General features: G+C 43.9%; 1 protein-coding gene across 2 annotated transcripts in view; it reads right to left on the bottom strand.

Moving 5' to 3' along the window:
• The window catches only part of KAT6A (lysine acetyltransferase 6A), a 1,442,101-nt gene that overhangs the window by 1,089,267 nt on the left and 331,921 nt on the right, over nucleotides 1–20,913 (bottom strand). For both annotated transcript variants that reach the window (XM_086943585.1, XM_086943586.1), the window contains exons 5-6: nucleotides 16,226–16,307; nucleotides 15,895–16,030 (exon numbers count right to left, since the gene is read on the bottom strand). In XM_086943585.1, coding sequence (XP_086799711.1) covers nucleotides 15,895–16,030; nucleotides 16,226–16,307 — 218 coding nt within the window. The remainder of the gene's footprint in view (nucleotides 1–15,894; nucleotides 16,031–16,225; nucleotides 16,308–20,913) is intronic.

Raw genomic sequence — 20,913 nt, 5'->3', positions numbered from 1 at the left:
TCGGCGTCGAAGAATCTTTCGGTTTCGGCGCCGAAGAGTCTTTCGGCTTCGGTGCCGAAGAGTCTTTTGGCTTCGGTGCCGAAGAGTCTTTTGGCTTCGGTGCCGAAGAGTCTTTTGGCTTCGGTGCCGAAGAGTCTTTTGGCTTCGGTGCCGAAAAGTCTTTTGGCTTCGGTGCCGAAGAGTCTTTTGCCCTCGGTGCCGTTGGAGGTGGTGAGATCAGCACGTGTGGTTTGCTCGGTGCCGAAGCACCTGAAGGCGTAGTTGTCTTCCTCGGAGCAGAGCTCGAAGTCTGAGCTTTAAGAGGGAGCGCTTGGTCTCGACTGGGCCCCTTGGGCGGAGTGCTGACCTTCGCCTTTGGCTTGGGCAGTGTATGGGGTGCAGGGGCAGAGGTACTCACGGGTTGACGTGATGGAATCGAGTCGTCCGAGTCCTCGGCCTCCGATATGATCTGGAGATCCGGCGAATCAACTTCTTCTGGAACGAGCGGAACCTCGTCATCGAAGATATTCTCCGGTGCTGGGGCTGATCTCCTCATCACGTGTCAACGGGCCCTCCAATCCCGGATGGTCTTCTTCGATCGGAAGGACGCACAAGCTGTGCAGGTTGACTCGTTGTGATCCTGCGATAGACAGAGGTTGCAAACCCCGTGATGATCGCTATGTGGGAATTTTGCCTGGCATTTTAGGCATTTCTTGAACGGAGTTCTTTCCATGTGGTGTAGGCCGCACAGCGTCGATAGGCCTAACGGCCCACTTCCATGACCGGAATGGAAGTTATGTCGTCGAAAAGCCTGGTCTTTGACGTCGAAGGTAGTTTCTTGAAGTTTGTGGAAGTTTTGCGCTTCGAAGTTGCTGGAAAAGTTTTGCTAGCCGGAGCGGAGAAACTTTCATCTGAACCCAGTGGCGGAAAAAAACAATCCAAGGATGGAGCCGATGCCCATGCGCAGTATTGTCCAAGGGAGGAGTCACCTATATTGTGACTACAAAGACTTCTCCAAGAAGACAACAACCTGCAATCATCCAAGCCCAACACCAGGTGGCAATCTAATGCTAAGTGTACGATCTGCAGCTCATATGCCTCGAACATGTTGTGTCGGAGAGCTCACATCCAAATGGTCTGGGCTAATTGGGAAAGCTATGTGCACTTGGTGCCCCCTGCTTTTGAAGATAAAACATGGCTGTCATGTTGTCCATCTTGAAGAGGACTACCTTCTCAATTAGGTGAGAAAGGATGGCTCCCAACGCTGGGAAAACGGCTAGTAACACCAGGTAATTTATGTGGAGAGCTTTCTGACTGAGTGCCCAGTGGCCCTGATCAGTTGAGATGCTGTGAATGCGCTGCCCATCCTGCAAAGGAAGTGTCCATTGTCCCCTTCGGAATGGGGTCTAGGAATGCCGTCCCTCTAATAGGTTGTTGCAGAGAGTGGCAAGCTTGACGGCTAATCAACACTAGATCTTCTATTTCGCCCTCCGCTTGAGTTCTTTGGTGGGATAAACACTCCTGTAACAGCCACATTTTGCCTATGGTATGAGGTACTATGGCTATACATGAAGCCATCATGCCGAGGAGACGCATGACTGTCCTGACTGATCTGGTTGAACTTGAGAATGAGTGGCTGGAATGCTTGTATTCTGGCAGTGTTTGGATAAGCTATACCTAGCTATGAACCTTGGAATGGCTCCCAGGTAAGGTTGCATTTAAAGTGGCTGGAGGTTAGACTTTAAGGTGTTGATTAAAGTCTATTCCTAGTTAATAACGTAGGTTTATGGCGGCTTGGATGTGTTGAAAGCACTTTTGATGTGTTGATTTGTTCACAAGCCAATCATACAGATATGGAAATATATGTATGTTTTTTCGGCACAGGTGAGCAGCTACCACCTCATGACCCTGGGTGCGGAGTGACCCCGAAGGAGAGCATCTTGAATTGGAAATGCAGACCCTTTCTTATGAACCTTAGATATTGGCAATGTGCTGGCTGAACAGGGACGTAGACAGTGGCTATGAAGTCTCTTTGCGGTAACAGACAGAGGCATGATATCTTGAAGAGTAACCATTTGATATTACTGTGAGAGAATGTACTGGTTTAGAGGTCTGAAGTCCAAGATAGGTCTGAGGAACTGGTTCTTTTAGGGAATAAGCAACTATAGTAAATAAACCTGTGACTTATTGGTGGAGGTGAACAGGTTCTATAACTCCTGTTTTTAGGAGAGCTTGTACTTCTTCCATGAGCCACTGTTGATGTTGTGGAGAAAGTCTGTGGTAGCGAGCTGGGATGTGTGGAAGTGAGCTCCAGACAATGACCATGTTGGATAATATCAAACAGCCACTGGTCGGAGGTGATATTCCGCCAGGCGGGAAGAAAACCTTGTAGTCGGTCCCCGATAGGTGTAGAGAAATTGGGAGGAATGACTGGGAAGTAAGGGGTTATGGTTGTAGCGGATGGCTTTGTAAATCCGCCCTTACCTCTATCTCTGGAGTAGTTACCCCTGTATGAGCCTTTGCAGTAACCCCTAGGTTAGATGTTTGTGTCGGAGTCCGCTGATATGAGGTGGAGGTTTCAGGGGAGATGGTTTTGGAAACTCCACTGTAAGAGGAGCGGCGAAAGGAGCCATAATGAGATGGCGTCTGCAGCGCCCCCATAGCTTCGGCTGTCCCATTATCTTTTTTAATTTTTTCAAAGAGGATGTAGGAAGGTAAGATCCTTCTAGCATGTTTACCCCCACTTTTTTGCCTGGTGTCAGTGTGTTCTTGACCTAGTCTGCTGGGGCACTGCTCATGAGGATGCCAGCAATTGTGCTTTCTCCCATGAAAGGGTACAAAAGTGAACTGAACCAATCAAACACTCACACCCAGTCAACAGATCTGGGTTTAACCCATCACTGTTCTTTAGCCCACTCTGCCACCCCAGTTCAGACATTGCCATATGCAAATCAGTCTGACCCTGTGCCTCATGGGAACAGTCCAGCCAGAACTGCCCAGCCATGAACGGTGATGAATTAAACCCAGATCTGTTAACTGGGTGTGAGTGTTTGATTGATTCAGATGCTACGTCCATCACCACCCCCTTTTGTATCGCTTTGTTCACCATAAGTTGGCAGAGTATGCTCAGACGTGAGTCCCTTGCTCACTTTGCCACTGGATTCAAGCAAGCCTGGCGGAAGACGGCTGTAATGCCAGAAACTGGTCCTAGGAAGCTTGTTTCCGGTCCAGGGAAGGCATTGCTTGGCAGTTCGGGCTGGACTGTGTCCATGAGGCACAGGGTCAGACTGATTTGCATATGGCCGTGTCTGAACTTGGGTGACAGAGTGGGCTAAAGCACGGTGATGGATTAAACCCAGATCCGTTGACTGGGTGTGAGTGTCCGATTGGTTCAGATGCTCCGTCCATCACCACCCCCTTTTGTACAGCTTTGTTTACCATAAGTTGGCAGGGTATGCTCAGATGTGAGTCCCTTGCTCACTTTGCCACTGGATTCAAGCAAGCCTGGCTGAAGACAGCTGTAATGCCAGAAACCGGTCCTAGGAAGCTTGAATCCGGTCCAGGGAAGGCATGGCTTGGCAGTTCGGGCTGGACTGTTCCCATGAGGCACAGGGTCAGACTGATTTGCATATGGCCACTGTGTGGCGTTTTTTTCATTTAACTTACATGACAGATTAAACTGATAAAACAAGCTCCTTAACACTCCTTCAAGATAAGCCTGAAGGTGCTCTCCAAAGCTACACTTTGAGAGCTTTCTATGGTTATCAAAGACCACTAAAATCACTGTAAGGAGTTTGAGCCAGCCTGCTTCAGAATGTAGCCACTTGAGGACCAAAAAGATGTTCCCCATCAAATGGTAGAGGCAGAAGGTTTTGCTGCACTTCACGTTTTAAACCCAAGATCCGAACAAAGCGTGCCTTTGTAATAGTATGCAGGAATTTATTCCTCTACCTGCAATATGGGCAGCGTTGAGTGCACACAGAATTGTAGTATTAGGTATTCATTTGCCATTCTGAGGCAATTATTATTTTTCTCTTCTTACCACAGGAGACATTTCGTAACATCCTTTAAAAAAAAAAAAAAACTTTTGAATGTGCAATATATGCAACATATTTGTTGCTAAAAGGCCACAGAATCTAGTCAACAAATGCTTTGGTGTAACCACATATTAATAACAAATGTTTCTACTACAATTAGCACATTTGATCCAGCAGACTGTCAAGTGTCGAGTTATAGGGTAAAAAATGGTTAGGCATCCAGAGCAGGCCTGTGGCTATCTGTTTACGAACAGCGGGGCTAGAAGATGGTTTCTCCCATGCAGCCATGACTGTGCCCAAAAAGGCCTTGTGAATGGAAGCAAGGGCTCCGTCACTAACAGGAAGGGTTGCAATATCACAGTCAAAATGTTAAAGACTTCACCTCCAAAAATGGCAGGGTCAATTCCGAGGCCTCAGCTGTTTTCTGTACCACACTCCTAGATTAGAAAACTTCCTCTGAAGGAAGTCCAGAAGGTTGAAGGATGTCCCCCTCTATAAATCCAGATAACAGTCCAGCAGTATTAGAATTGTATTACAATTAGGAAGGAGGTTATCAGCCTTTAAATCATCATCTGGTAGTGTGAGGACGTCAGAGACGTAAATCTCCTCCATGTGGGAACATTTTGAGCTTGAGAGTGGTTCCCTGCCCTGTGAACGTCATTAAAGTTTGCCATAACATTTTCCCTCATCATACAGGTAACATTTTACAACAACAACAGTTTGGATAGCTTTGTCGCACTCTGCTCTGTGAACAACGTCTATCTTGTTTCAAATTGAAGTTTTGATCAAACAGGGGCAATCCCCAGGCAAGCCGCAAACTTTTCTTCTGCCGTTAAATCCCATGGAAACATGAATGTGGGAGGCATCAGGGTGAGAGCAGTAGGAGGAATCTTTCCCACAGGATTGATTTACCGTTACAGGGTGATGTAGCGACAGGGTAATTTTAGTCTATTTTCAGACTGGTGGTGACTATAATCTACTACCATTTCAGTCCTAGTTGCATTTGCGTTCACTTGTGGGGATTAACTATGCACTTTGACAGGGTTTATTGCCTTTTTCCGTTTTCTCGGGCCTATAGGCCGGAAAGCTAGAGAGAAGCCATTTTGTATTTCAGCCTCGACTGTACGAGGCGCTTGCAGGGTAAAGGTAGTGTTTAGAATTCATCCTGTTGTTCGCTAGAGAGGAACCGGTCAAGACTGGCCCTTATCGAAGGAATGTGTTTGTCTCCCCGGCTCTAAACGCAATACACAGGTGGCCACTGTGGAAGGCGAGGGGAGCCGGGGACTGGTACAGGAATTCGGTGGGAGTCGGCCGAATACCGGAATTTTCCATAGAGAAAGTGAGCTCTATATTATCAAGGAGCAAGTAGAGAGGAGAGAGAGAGAGCGGCGTGTGGAGTAGACAGAAGAAGTTGGTCCAAAGGCTGGTGCATAGAGATTGATACCATCAGCTAATTGAAATCCTGAAACAAAGAAGGAGAGTGATTGAGAATCCTGTAGTGACATCATACAGGAGTGGCAGAGACTAAGTCCAGAAGAGGGTTCGAGTATCTCGGAACCATGGCAGCTTAGATGAGGCGTAGCGGTGCAGACGTGTATTCGTGAGCCAAAGAGGGAGAGCAGACTCCCGAGCACATTGAAGACAAAGCGAGAGAGAGGGATCAGCTCCGCTGTTGAAATGGAAAGACACACGTCTAAGGTGAGGCATTCTGAGCTTAGTGTAGAATACATCTAACCATTCATTTCTATCCCCTTTTAGGTTATAGGTAGCGACTAACTTAATTCATGTGTCTTTTGCGCATTAGGTCATGCTTGATGGTAGAACAAAGATTTAATGATAAATATCTTTGAATGTTGTTTTTATGAATGAGATTAATCTTTCTTTTTAACCAGATGCTGACATACAGAAGGATGGGATATGCCCTTCTGTAAAGGTAACTGATGATGATGGGAGAGTGTGAACTTCATTTGGCAAATAACTCTTAAAGGTGAATCCCCATTAGTATTCCCATTAGTGTATATCGTCGGGTGACGTTAAATACATCGTCGGGTGACGTTAAAGACATCGTCGGGTGACGTTAAAGACATCGTCGGGTGACGTTAAAGACATCGTCGGGTGACGTTAAAGACATCGTCGGGTGACTATAAAGACATCGTCGGGTGACGTTAAAGACATCTTCGGGTGACGGTAAATACATCGTCGGGTGACGTTAAAGACACCGTCGGGTGACGTTAAAGACACCGTCGGGTGATGTTAAAGACACCGTCGGGTGACGTTAAAAGATAACGTCGGGTGACGTTAAAGAATATAAGATGAGGTAATCATAGGATAAAATATGGAATCCATTAGGTGTTAATGGTATCTTTGATTATACAGGCTTGTAAATAGCTTCTTTTCACTTTCTCAGGCGAGTATTCTAGATATCTTGTAAATAGTGGCCTGAGAAGAGTGTTGTTACGTGACGACTGGGTTAGCCACGGAAGGTGAGCTGCCCGTTTTGAGAATCCGGTCGTTACATTTGGCGTCACGAACCGTTTTCGATTGATGGGTGCGGGTGTGCCTTCGTGATTCCGTATGGGGGTCCGTTGGTTCTCGCCGTGAATGATTTGGTATATATTTGTTTCATTGTACAGTTTTTGTTTGATATTATTTATTTGTTACGATTGTATGATGTTTGAAAAAATCGAAACAGTCTTTTCAGATGCCTGTGGAAATTCCTGGTTGGGAGTCAACAGCTTATGAAGCGCTTGCTCATGAATGGGCTAATTCTACTGGTTTGAGTGAGAACTGGAATTCATGTTTGGTAGATGCTGAGCCAGCTCAGGTGGTTGCGTACCTGCAGAAAGTTCCAGTTGTAAAAGGTGAGGAGCTTCCCATATTGGGACGTAGAGGTTGGATTTTATTGAATGCGTACAGGCTTGTACATGAGAATTGTTCTCGATTACAACGTGAGAATAAAACTTTGGAAGAACAGTTTGTTCAAGTTCAAAATGATGTTACTCTTTTACGATGTCAGAATAAATTGCTTGCTGACAAGTTAGAAACGTATCAAGCTGTAGCTGAGAGGGCTGCTGTGCGCATTGCGAAATACAAGTATCGACACAGACGTGGTAAAATTAACACCAGAAAAGTGCGTATGGTTGTTGCGAAGGCAGGGCTCGATTGGAACCCTGACGAATGGGATGGTGACATTTGGAATTCGTCTGATTCATTTTCTTCGGCTGAAGAGAATGCTAAGCGTGCGCCTTCTCGCACTAGACGTCATTGTCACTCTAAAGACCGTACTGAGATCTCTGCTCAACCGATTTATCGACGTAAATTACAGGGCTATCCAAATGCTCCCCAGGGAATTCCGCTTGACAGCTTGGAGGATTATACTCAACAAGAATTGAATGACATTTTGGATAGGTTCCGGCAGAAGTCGGGTGAATCCTTGCTTACTTGGATGGTTCGTCTTTTTGATTTAGGTGCTTCAGGTATCTCGTTGGATAATGGTGATGCTGTGAAATTTTGTACTCTAAGTTCTGATCCTACGGTTCAGGAATGTTTTCGTAATTACAATAACAATGCTCAGACTAATCTGTTGCAGTTAGCCGTAGAAAGTTGTAATCACAAGTACCCTACTGAATCTGATTGGCCTATTAATGAGAAGCCGTGGTATACTTTGAGAGATGGTTCTCAGCGATTGAAGGAGGAATTTATGAAGACCGCTATCTTTTTAGGTACAGCAAATAGGTTAATGGATGGTTTGCTTAATGCCTCTGTGAGGAACAGAATCATTCGTACTTCTCCTCCTGCGTACAAACAAGTGATGATGACTTTGTTGATTAATCAGACTGGTAATGCTTTGTCTGAAGTGATTGAGGCTGTGCGTGAACTTGGTGAGTTGGGTGAGTGGATTAAACCTGAACGACAGTCTCGACCGGTAGGTCGCACTAATGATTTCAGATTCTCTAGACGTGACATGTTTCAAGCTCTGATAAAGGATGGTGTGAAAGCTGATGACATTCATGATTTACCTAATAATCTGTTGTGGGTTATGTTTCACAAGCGTGGCTTGGACAGGAAGGAAGGAGCTGGAAAGGTCCGTAAACAGGACTTTGATGTTATTCATTCTGATGGTAGTGGTGATGATGCTATGCCACATCGAGAGAGAGGCAGAGAGAGTGGGAGAGAGAGAGAGTGGAGTAGGACACAAGATGAATCGTCCCATTCCAGAAGAGAGCGAGAGAGAGACAGAGGAGAAAAGAGATCAGTCTGTACGCAGAGATGGGAGAGAGAGATCAATCCCCAGAGGTGAGATTGAGAGACAAAAGATCACGATCCCTTGAACGGAGATCACAATATTTTTCAAATGACAAAAATCCTTTTCTTGAAGAGAAAGGGTATGAACGAGAGGTGACATTACCTAAACGATATGAGAGTCTTTATCCTGATTTGACTTGGGCGACAGAACACAGTAAACGAGACTAGGAAGTAGGTCAAGCTCCAGTCCAAAATTGGGCTCATAAAGATTACAGGCCTTATGTAGACATTGAAATTTATTGGAGACATCGAAATATACAGAGGGTCCGAGCATTGGTGGATACTGGAGCGGAGGCCACTCTAATTTCTGGAAATCCCAAAAAGTTTAAAGGACAAGGCTACACGATTACTGGATTAGGTGGTAAAGAAACCCCTGCAGTACAAACTAAACTCGAATTGAGAATAGGTAGGAACCCCCGAAAAGAGTATCATGTATTGGTGGTACCTCTTGATGAATATATAATTGGAATTGACATCTTGAAAGGTATGACATTGTATTTAGAGGACGAATGTTAAAAATGTGGACACAAGCATTATATATCAACAAAATCTGTGAAGTCGGACGCTTAGAAATGCCTCCGATTAAAATTCCCAAAGCCACGAAGGTGGTTTCAATGAAATATTCCCGTATTCCCGGTGGGCACAATGAGATCAGTGCTAGCATTCAAGACTTGATGGATGCAGGAGTGGTAATTCCCATTACTTCGGCCTGGAACAATCCTGTTTGGCCGGTACGCAAAAGTGATACCTACATTTATCCATTCTAATTTTCCAGTGTACGATTACTGTATCTCCTGTATTGTTCTGAGTGAACCGGAACCCCCATTGACTTTTCAAATTTCGACATATAATATCACAGAAAGTGATATATATTACAATATGACCTGCGACCCTAGATATATAGGCAAATGTGCCCAATTACAATTAGAACATTCCAACCCATATTCCCCCATGAACATATTTTATGTGTTACCAGGACTCCTGCTGCGTGTACTTCAGTCCAAAATCATATGAGTTGCAAACGTCTTATAGTGACTGCAAGCCATTATTATCATGTGTTATTACCGTCCGGATGGCTCTTTTCCTGTGGCAATGTGTCCTGGTCCTATATTCCTGCAAATATTTCTGGAGGTCCATGTGCTTTAACACGATTAAGTCTTTTGATGTTTTCTTCTGATGAAACTGCGTCATCCCGCATAGTGCGTGATGCACCCCCACTTTCAAGAGACTGTGATTCTTCCTTGCATTTGTTTTCTAAAACGGAATATCTTAGTTTAGCTGCCTCGATTATTGGTGTTCCCGCGTTGTCTGTATATAATGCCAAGACCATAAGCAAACTTGCTTGCTGGATGGTGAAATCCCTGAATAATACTTCTGCTATTTTAACCGACTTATTATCAGACACTCAAGGCGAGCGCCGTGCTATTTTACAGAATAGAGCTGCGATAGATTATTTACTACTAAAACATGACCATGGCTGTTCAGATTTTGAGGGCCTATGTTGCTTTAATTTATCAGATCATTCTAAATCTATTAGATCTCATCTTAATAAGTTACATGAGCTGACACAAGAAGTTAGGGAACATTTAGATGTAGGGTGGTTTGATTGGCTTTTTAATTGGTTGCCAGATTTCCATTCCTTACGCCAGATACTAGGTGGCATTTTCTTAGTAATTAGTTTTTTAATTATTATTTGTTGCTGTATTCAGTGTATACCATCCTTTTTCCGTATGTTCCGTCCACGAGTTATGGCTAGATCCTTTAGTATTGTTTCCTACTATTCTTCAACTGATATACGTCATGTTTGAGTTCTCCTTTTGTTTTATTTTTTGACTTTCAATGTTAGTACATTTAGTCAGGAGTAGAATGTAGCGACAGGGTAATTTTAGTCTATTTTCAGACTGGTGGTGACTAGAATCTACTACCATTTCAGTCCTAGTTGCATTTGCGTTCATTGGTAGGGCTTAACTATGCGCTTTGACAGGGTTTAGTGCCTTTTTCCGTTTTCTCGGGCCTATAGGCCCGAAAACTAGAGAGAAGCCATTTTGTATTTCTGCCTCGACTGTCCGAGGCGCTTGCAGGGTAAAGGTAGTGTTTAGAATTCATCCTGTTGTTCGCTAGAGAGGAACCGGTCAAGACTGGCCCTTATCGAAGGAATGTTTTTGTCTCCCCGGCTCTAGACGCGATACGCAGGTGGCCACTGTGGAAGGCGAGGGGAGCCGGGGACTGGCACAGGAATTCGGTGGGCGTCGGCCTAATACTGGAATTTTCCATTGAGAAAGTGAGCTCTATATTATCAAGGAGCAAGTAGAGAGGAGAGAGAGAGCAGCGTGTGGAGTAGACAGAAGAAGTTGGCCCAAAGGCTGGTGCATAGAGATTGATACCATCAGCTAATTGAAATCCTGAAACAAAGAAGGAGAGTGATTGAGAATCCTGTAGTGACATCATACAGGAGTGGCAGAGACTAAGTCCAGAAGAGGGTTCGAGTATCTCGGAACCATGGCAGCGTAGATGAGGCGTAGCGGTGCAGACGTGTATTCGTGAGCCATAGAGGGGGAGCAGAGTCCCGAGCACATTGAAGACAAAGCGAGAGAGAGAGGGATCAGCTCCGCTGTTGAAATGGAAAGACACACGTCTGAGGTGATGCGTTCTGAGCTTAGTGTAAAATACATCTAACCATTCATTTCTATCCCCTTTTAGGTCATAGGTAACGACTAACTTAATTCATGTGTCTTTTGCGCATTCTGTCATGCTTGATTGTAGAATAAAGATGTAATGATAAATATCTTTGAATGTTGTTTTTATGAACGAGATTAACCTTTCCTTTTAACCAGGTGCTGACATACAGAAGGATGGGATATGCCCTGCTGTAAAGGTAACTGATGATGATGGGAGAGTGTGAACTTCATTTGGCAAATAACTCTTAAACGTGAATCCCCATTAGTATTCCCATTAGTGTATATCGTCGGGTGACGTTAAAGATATCGTCGGGTGACGTTAAAGACATCGTCGGGTGACGTTAAAGACATCGTCGGGTGACGTTAAAGACATCGTCGGGTGACGTTAAAGACATCGTCGGGTGACGTTAAAGACATCGTCGGGTGACGTTAAAGACATCGGACATCGTCGGGTGACGTTAAAGACATCGTCGGGTGACGTTAAAGACATCGTCGGGTGACGTTAAAGACATCGTCGGGTGACGTTAAAGACATCGTCGGGTGACGTTAAAGATACCGTCGGGTGACGTTAAAGATACCGTCGGGTGACGTTAAAGAATATAAGATGAGGTAATCATAGGATAAGATATGGAATCCATTAGGTGTTAGTGGTATCTTTGATTATACAGGATTGTAAATAGCTTTTTTTCACTTTCTCAGGTGAGTATTCTAGATATCTTGTAAATAGTGGCCTGAGAAGAGTGTCGTTACGTGACGACTGGGTTAGCCACGGAAGGTGAGCTGCCTGTTTTGAGAATCCGGTCGTTACAGGTGGTCAGAGGAAGCAGGCGCCATCCTAAACAGAACAAGCTTAGCAAGCTGGAAGCCTACTTCTGCACGGGTTCCTTCAGATTGATCCAGAGCGTTAACCCTCAAGTGTCAGAATCATGATCTCCTTTGAGAAAGAAGAGTTTGGATTGAGTCTGGAGTCAATGAACGGCACTGAGACCCTAAACAGCACCTAGACAGGACAGTTTCCTCAAGACAGAAGAGGACTTCACCTTCCTATGGTGTTTGTATTTTTTGGGGGGTATATCCCTTGTGAAATCATTCCCCTACAAGTGACTTACTTATGGGCAAAGGAAAAAACTTGGGTATCTCCTGCTGTCATTAGCCTGAAACAAATTGGATGGAGGCACAACAAATTCAGGCCACAGTATGTTTCGAGTGGAGACACATTATGCAGTTGTCATGTGGATCAAAATGAACATCTTCTTGCGGCATCTGTGACAAGATCTAAAACCTGAAGCTGTAGAGACATCTTACCTAGTCTCTGAGAAAAAAGTATTTCAATTTGCGATAAGTCCACATATGGAAAGGACACATTAAATGAGTGAGAATCTACAGCAAAGCTGTTCCTCACATCTTATGTCAGGAGATCCAAGTCTTCACAATCTACAATTTCAGCAATTTTCCACACTCCTCTCATACCTACACCACACCATAACACTGGATCCTTTAACCTAATCGCCCTCTAAAATGTAAACCTATGGCAAATTCCTCAGAGCTCCCAGAATCATGCCCTCTTCCTAAGTCACTACTATGTCGTTTCTATAACAGACTGCTTCATCCCCTCCTTCTACAGAAGCCACTTTTCTTCCTATGCAAATGTCAATACTTACCCCTCCACCCGTCTTGTTGTATGGCGTTTTAGATTCCGAATGAATTTTCCCGATTCATGCCCTTATATAGGTACAATTCGTGTTGCCCTTATATAGGCATAGAAATCAATCCCTTATTTAGGCATAGCTCATGCTACTCAAACACAAGCAAGGCTACTTCCATCCGTTCACCAAACGTCACAACGATTTCTTGGAAAACTAAACACTTAAGCAGAAGGGACTTCTCCTAGCCTGGATATTGATTTCTCCAAGAAACTCAGTATTATGCATAAACAACTATTCCTTGGGGGTTCATCCATGACGTTCATATGCCCGACTTTACGTCAAAGCTGGCATTCCTAAACACCTTCAAGGGATAAATATACCTTCACTTCTATGGCAAATCACGGTGTGTTTCGGTGCAGTTCGACTACCTACTTGCCAGACGCAGCTCGCTACAGCAAGTGCCAAAGGAAACCAACTCTCCAGCTGACGCACTGATCAGAAGCTGTTCTCCTCTGCCGAGAATCCAGCTCCAGTGTTTCTGATTCCCCTTGCGGGGTGTTGGGAAATCGAGTCCGAGACAGAGATACCAACCTCCTTTATTCTAAGGTATGAAGCTGATTAGAACCTACAGAAACCTTTTGCAATTCTTGGCAAAAAACTAAACATATGCTAAAGACCACTTCTTCCCTGGTACTAGACCAAGGTTAGGTACATTGGGGTAGGCGTATTTTAGGAGCACCAGTTGAGTATTTTAGCCTTTGTTATTTATGTATGTATTTTTATATGTGATAGCACAAGACAATGCTATTACAGTATTATTTTATACTACTGTTTACGCTGTATGCATTATACTTGGCATTCTGTCTAACGATTGTAGCAGTTCACCTCTCTTGCATGAGAAAGAAGACTGTTCAATAAACCCCTTTTATTGAAAAGCCTGTCTCTCTATTTTCTCTGCACCTCTGTAGAAACGAAGCATGCACGATTGACTGAGTAAAATAGTTATCTATTGTTTCCACGACTCTGAAGATATTTGTTCCAGTCCTAGGGAAACAAAGTTGTCAGAAACGAATCCCTTCTTGTGTATTCAAGAAAGTTTCTAGTGACCTCTGAGCTAGCTGGCACTCACAATTAAGTTTAGTATATTCGATAGAGACATACTGACCTAAGTCCTATGTCATATCTATAGGGTATATTATTCCAATGTGCAGAGCTTATTGGGAGTATAGGAACTACACTAGTCTGACAATGGATGCCAACATTCCTTGCCATCCATTCCTCAGAAATGCATGGGCAGGTAGAGCTAAGCTGTACTATTGTTTCCTTATGCCTGAGGCAATCTGGTCTGTGGTTTGTGCACTATGAATAATAACACATGAAATGCATTTCCCTAACAAATGCCATCTTTCTCTATACCCTTCAACTCCGGCCTCTCTTTTTTTAACCCCTTTACTGCTAAGGCTATTTTACTGCTTTAATGTAATTTCCATTGAAATCAATGGAAAGTCCATGACGAGTTACCCTTGTCATTAGCGGCGAAGAGGTTAAAGGTATGAACTATTGCCGTCCTTTCCCTACATTCAAGACATTTCACCATGAATTGATTAACATGTTGACACTTCCTTTCCCCTACATCTACAGCTTACTGCACCATTCTCTTACACCCTTAGTTTTATAGACACTACCCTTTCTTTTAATCCCTACCTTATTAACGATCCTGTCCATTGCTGCCATTCTTTCAATCAACTTCATTCCCTGTTTCATTGCTTCTTGCAGTTGTTCGGTATCACTTTCAGCCAGCCTCCTCCCTTCTTCTATTCACCTGGAGGTGATGCACTATTACCAAATCTCTTTGCGTAAAGTAATCAGCCTTTCCCTCCAAAACACCTGGAGTTATCACCTATTGCCCTTTGCATCCCTTTACTTCCTTATAAACAGCTGCCTCCTCTCCACCTTTTAGAAGTTGCTCTTATGCTCAATTCCTTTTCCAATAGGTTCTAGCCTTCCACAACACCCCCTTTCTTAGACGATTATGTTTCCTGGAGACACAAGGTCAGTGCTCCATGAAGAAACAGAGAAGCAAGCCCAAGCTCTACTTCTTGTAGAGGACAGTTCAGCTTTTTGAAGAGTTGAATAAGTCAGTCCAGAGCCTAGTTTCCTGAAGACAGGTTTCGGCCACTAAACTCTTGTAAGGCGAGAAAGCAGTTCAATAAAAGCCTGGATCCTGGTCCACTATGCTCTGCCTGCTACCAACGACCTCACTGTAAGTCTCCTATGTCCTTTTTTGTAAAGGAACAGTATCCTATACCTAGAAGGACAGTGCAATGTTCCCTGTATTTAAAATGTTTTAAGGGACAGTTGTTTGCAAATTCTGCATTCTTTGGCTCTATGAGCAAATTATAAGAAGTAAATGCAACTCTTCTGTAGGTCCTCTGCATGAATCCTCAGCATTTCACATGATCCACGAAGTCTCTTTCTAAAAAGTGGTAATTGAGATTTGGTCACACCACCCATGGACTCCCTCAGGGTTATAACATCAAATTTGTCACAATGAAAATAAGAACCATCACTTATCTGAAGGCCCTTAAGTAAAGCTGAGACCGTCTACCTCCACATGCAATGTACAATAGAAAACTTAAGTATGGTGGCCTACAAAGGGACAACTAGGGGAGTGTTGTTCTTTTAGCTCTCTCCTCGCTGTCTGAAGTTTGAGTCTTTTACAATTAGGTGATAGTGCTTCTTAGGTGTCCATATTTACAGCCTCTCATGCCGTGTTTATTAATAAATACACTGCTCTTTTAAGAATGGAAATGAGTTTAGTTTGTGAATATATGAAAGAGCAAATGATGGAAAAATTAGCTATGACCTTCCTCTAGACGATTACATCCTTCACCTGCTACCAACCTTTTAAAAGCCTTATCCTTCCATTCCCTATCAACAATTCCTCATAATGGGTGTCCTTATCCTCTACTCCATACCATTTATACGTCATTGTCTCACTCATTTTATTATTTATTCAAATTAACCTTCTCCACAGACACTACCTATTCCTTTGGTCCTTCCCTTTATCCAAAACAACTTTACCCTTACTCCCCCATCTCTTTCCCTCTTCAGACACCATCCTGATCATCCATCCCTCGTAAGCGCCACTTTTCAAATCCATTCCAAATCTATATATGTTGTCCTTTACCTTGTACCAGTTGTCTCTACCCCTCCCCTAGATATACTCCCATTTGCTGTTATACTCACAGTGTGTGATGACTCTTTAACCGGTTTTTTGGACGTCCGACAGGATTGGCATATCTTTTTCTTATTTGAGCTGCTTTCTTGTGTAGAAGTTTCCTTCCTTTTTTTTGAGGTCGACATACTGGACATATCCACATTCCTTAAAGAAACAAAAAGCATTGATCAATTCAGAGAGTAAAGTAGTGAATGTTTCTTCCTATCTCCCACAAAGTCACATATTAATCTCTCAGATAATAGCCTAACCTACTACTTACAGCCTGGTTACTTGCAATTCAGTCAACAATTCACAAAGAGACATGTTCAACAGTAAACTAATCCACATAAAGGGTCTTACCTTTCGGCATCCGGGTGAGGGGAGGGTGACAGCACTCCATGTGGAAGCCCCGATCACACGAATCACAAAACAGCATGTTATCCTGAAAAATATAACGTTTCCGATTAAGAGAGGAAAGCGTCCATGGGAATCTTCACTAAATTAAGGAAGAAAATAAGTTACTTACCTGTAACTGTAGCTCTCCAATATTGGAATCTTTCATAGATTCATAAGCTTGAATCATTCCCCGTCGTTGAGATGGGAGTCCTGGTAACACTTTAATAATAGACAGCCACCATAAAGGTCCTAGGCCTTTCGGTTTTAAGCTATCAGTTATCATTTTAAACAAGCATTGGCATAGCCAATAGGTCTCGCTTTTGGGACCTTATAAGTATTTAGTTTTGCAGCACAATATCCTTGGTGCAACAACATCAACTGTTGATGGCTAAACACTTATAAGGTCCAAAGGCAAGACCTAATGGCTATGCCAATTCTTGTTTCCACTTAGCACAGAAGCGCTCGTTTGTAGTCCGTACTGGAGGGCGGTTTTGGAAGTCATGTCCTGTGTTGGCCGGGAGTTTCCGTACATGTGGATATTGTACTGTTGGTGTATGTTGCTAAAAGCTCCTAAATCTATACTTTCGCCTGGTGGTTAGGGTCCACGGAATGAAAGGTCCACTCCCCACAGGGGCGTAGCGCAGTACGCAAGATCTGATTTGTACATGACCCCACTGTGCTGCCACACATACCCATGGCTGTCTCCCAGGGATGCTGGTGATGTGGGAGTGTTCAGGGCTTTTAATGTGGGCCCCACCGGCTCCGGCTCGAGCTGCGCGTTACATTCCAGAGAGCTGGCGGTCAGCAGCGCTCTTTGTTGTTTGAAAACAGTGCCTGCATCTCCTGGAGGTAAAGCTACAGATCTCTCTGGCGCTGCCAGCCCACCCCACTCGCCATCTGCTGCTGCAGCAGCCAGGCTACGTCACCTTCAGGGAGGGGCGGGGGACAAGGGAATGTATAAGCGAGCAAGTGAAATATAATCAGCGCCAAAGCTGAACACTCCGTATGAAATAAAGTGTTTAAAAATATAGAGCAACCATGTTGAAGGTGGAAGGTCTCTACCTTATGGGATATAAAGAGAAATATAAGCAGCACCGAAGTTTAACAAATCATGCAAAAAAAGTTAAATGCAATCAGTGCCGAAGCTGAACGTAACGTATTAAATAAAATGTTTAAAAATGTAGCATATCAATGTTGAAGCTGTGTGGTCTCTACCTTATGGCAGATAGTGTGAAATACAAGCAGCACCGCAGATCAACACTCCGTCTGAAATAAAGTGTTTAAAAATATAGCGCGGCCATGTTGAAGCTGTGTGGTCTGTACCTTATAGGAGATAAAATTAAATGTAAGCAGCGCAGAAGTTGAACACATCGTATGAAATAAAATTCTTGAAAATATAGCGCAGCCATGTTGCAGCTGTGCGGTCTCTACCTCACTGGAGATGAAGTGGAATACAAGCAGCGCCAAAGCTGAACACACCATATGAAATAAAGTGTTTATAAAAATAGCGCACCCATGTTAAAGCTGTGCGATCTGTACTTTTCAAGAGATAAATTGAAATATAAGCAGCGCCAAAGCTGTACACACTGTATGAAATAAAGTGTTTAAAATAATAGTGTGGCCATGTTGAAGCTATGCGGTCTCTACCTTGCGGGAAATAAAGAGAAAAACAAGGGAGAGCAAGGGTGAGCAAAGCAGTGGAAGAGCAAGTGCGCGCGGCCACGCTAATTTCAAATAGATGGCCCCTGCGCGCCGCTGCTCGCTCCTGGAAGGTGGATGCCGCCACATGCACGAGTGTGTGGAAAAGAGCAGAACGTTTCTAAAACTCATCTCCTTGAGCATCGCAAGCACGCTGCTCTAGGCTCGACCTAAAAAAGGACTAAACTTAAGTCTTAACCAGTTAACACTCCAGTGAGAAGCGCAAGTCTCTCAGATTTTTCGAGCACGAGTGAGAATACATAAAAATGTACTGAGAGATAGAAAGTGAGCTTCCCAGGGGAGGAGGGTGGGTCGCATGTGGGTCTATGAAAGAACTTGCATAGATTCACATGCTTGAATCAGACTAAACAGCAGTGAAAAATCACATTTTCTTTTAAATGCAACACATTCTCTAGAGGAATACAAAATACACATATAAACAGTAAGTAAAATGTGAGTAACAAGTTAAGAGGATGGCAAGAATGAAGGGATGGCTTACCTTGATTGGAAAAAAATTCTTAATAACGCTTGTCCCACTGCTGCTTCATTGAGAACGGCAGATTCCAAGCAGTAGTGTTGCATAAAGGTGCGCATACTTTTCCAGGTTGCCGCTCTACGGATATCTGGCAGTGACACACCAGCAAACAATACCATGGAAGTAGACATAGTTCTTCTGGAGTGAGCATGTACTTTTGTGCTGAAGTCTGCCAGCCTTCTTCAGGGACACTATAGAACGGCGCTAGACATCCATCTAGAGAGGTTTTGTTTTGATAGAGGAAAACCTTTTCTTGGAGCGCTATAAGCTACAAAGAGTTGGTTGGATCTGTAAAAACTCCTAGTTCTATCCAAACAGAACTTTAAGCACTTTTTGCCATCCAAAGAGTGTAATGCTCGTTTGGCTGACGTTTGAGGGTTTGGCAAAAAACAACATGAGAACTACAGGTTCATTGAGATGAAATTCTGATGGGACTTTAGGAATTACTTTAGGGTTTGTGCGTAGAAAAACCCCATTGTCCCCGAACTGGAGGAAAGGTTTGTGAATAGTGAAAGCCTGAATTTGACTGGCTCTTCTTGCTGATGTTAAAGCTAGGAGGAGAGCTACTTTCCAAGAGAGAAATTCTATATCTGCCTTATAGATAGGCTCGAATGGATCTCTCAATTGTAAAAGTACAGTGTTGAGCTGCCAAAGCAGAGGAGGATGCCTCACCAGCGGGAATATTCTGAATAATACTTTGAGGAATTTCTTAATGAGTCTAGTAGACAATAGTGATGGTATTTTGGACGATCTCCTAAGGCAGAAATGTCTGCCAGGTGTACTTTAATAAAGTCGTGAGCCAGACCCGATTGAGCAAGGTGTAGAAGATAACGTAGAATCACTTTGGGTAAAGAGGGGCTGAGATGTACATTAGCTCTTTGGCACCATATGCAAAATCTTTTCCACTTGAGGCAATATGTTTTGTTAGTACTGTCTGCCCAGGCTCTGACTAATATGCCCCTGCAGTCCGATGGAATGTTTATGTGCCCAAATCCATTAACTCAGGATCCAGGCTGATAATCGAAGTGACTTTGGGTCAAGATGCAGAACTTGTCCCTGGCTCATCATCAGCAGACATGGGATCCATTTCAGCCAAATGTGATGGTCCTGTGAGAGGATGAGTTCAGTGAACCAATGTTGGCACAGCCATGTTGAGGCTATGAGAATTATCTTGCAGGGTTTGGTCTTCATTTTCCTGATAACTTTTGGGGAGACAGGAATCAGAGGAAAGGCATAGGCAAAGATTCCAGACTACAAGACCGAAAATACATTCCTTCAGGACCCCGGTTGAGGATGCCAACTTACGAAGAACTGGCATCTCCTATTCTGGGGAGTCACAGAGAGGTCCTAGTTTGGTGTGCCCCCAGTGGATTAAAATCTCATCCAGAATTTATTGATCAAGTTCCCACTCGTGGCAAGATGTTTTCAGTCCGCTCAGGGTGTCTGCTATAGTGTTTTGGCTCCCAGGTACTTGTTCTGCACTTAGAAGCACATTTTGATTGATGACCATTCACAGATCTGTTGAGTTTCCTAGGATAGCAGGTGCGATCTTGTGCCACCTTACTTGTTGATGTAATGCATTGAGGTTGTATTGTCTGTCCGAATGAGGACTGACAAATTCTCTATTCTAGGAAGGAAAGCTTGTAAAGCTAAATGTACTGCCTTCAGTTCACGTAGACTGATGTGGAAGCAGCGAAGAGACGTGGCCATTTTCCACTGATCTGCAGATCCTAGAGGTAAGCTCTCCACTCTTCTACGGAAGCATTGGTAGTATTGACCAAAAGCTAAGCCTGAGATAAAAAGTACAGACCGATTGACCGGAGTGCCGGTTGTGTCCACCAGGTGAGGAGTTTGACCATTGCTGGGGTGACCTGGTTGAGGTACCTGTAGCTTGTACCCAATGAATGTCTAATTCCTTTTGGAGCCGACGCATTTGTAGACAGTATGGGCCTAGATGGATTCCCAGTAGGGATTTGTAGAGGCAAACGGAAAGATACTTTTTTCTTTGTATTCATTTAGTTAAAGTCACCAGTTTTTGTTATCTCTCTGTTGTGGGATACGCTTTGTTGAGCGTTGAGCCAAGCGTGGTTCCTAGGAATCTTATCCTTTGTGACGGTTAAAGGACAGACTTGTCTGGATTCAGAGTGAAGCCCAGCTCGTTGAACAGGTGTATGCAGGTCATTGTGGACATCCGTGCAGCCTGGTTGGAAGCGGCCTTGGCGAAACAGTAATCAAAATAGGGGACCACCTGATGTTTTTGTTGCCTAAGGAAGGTTGCTACAGGTGATAAGCACTTTGCACAATTGTGAGGGGCTGATTTGAGACCGAAAGTGGAGCACCCTGAACTGATGGTGGCTGCCAGATACTGTAAACTTTAGAAATTTCCTGTGTTTCTCATGGGTAAGGATATATGAAAATA

Source organism: Lissotriton vulgaris, chromosome 11 (assembly GCF_964263255.1).
Source record: "Lissotriton vulgaris chromosome 11, aLisVul1.2, whole genome shotgun sequence".
In the NCBI taxonomy this organism is placed as follows: Eukaryota; Metazoa; Chordata; class Amphibia; order Caudata; family Salamandridae; genus Lissotriton; species Lissotriton vulgaris.
This window is presented reverse-complemented; position numbering and strand designations above follow the sequence as displayed.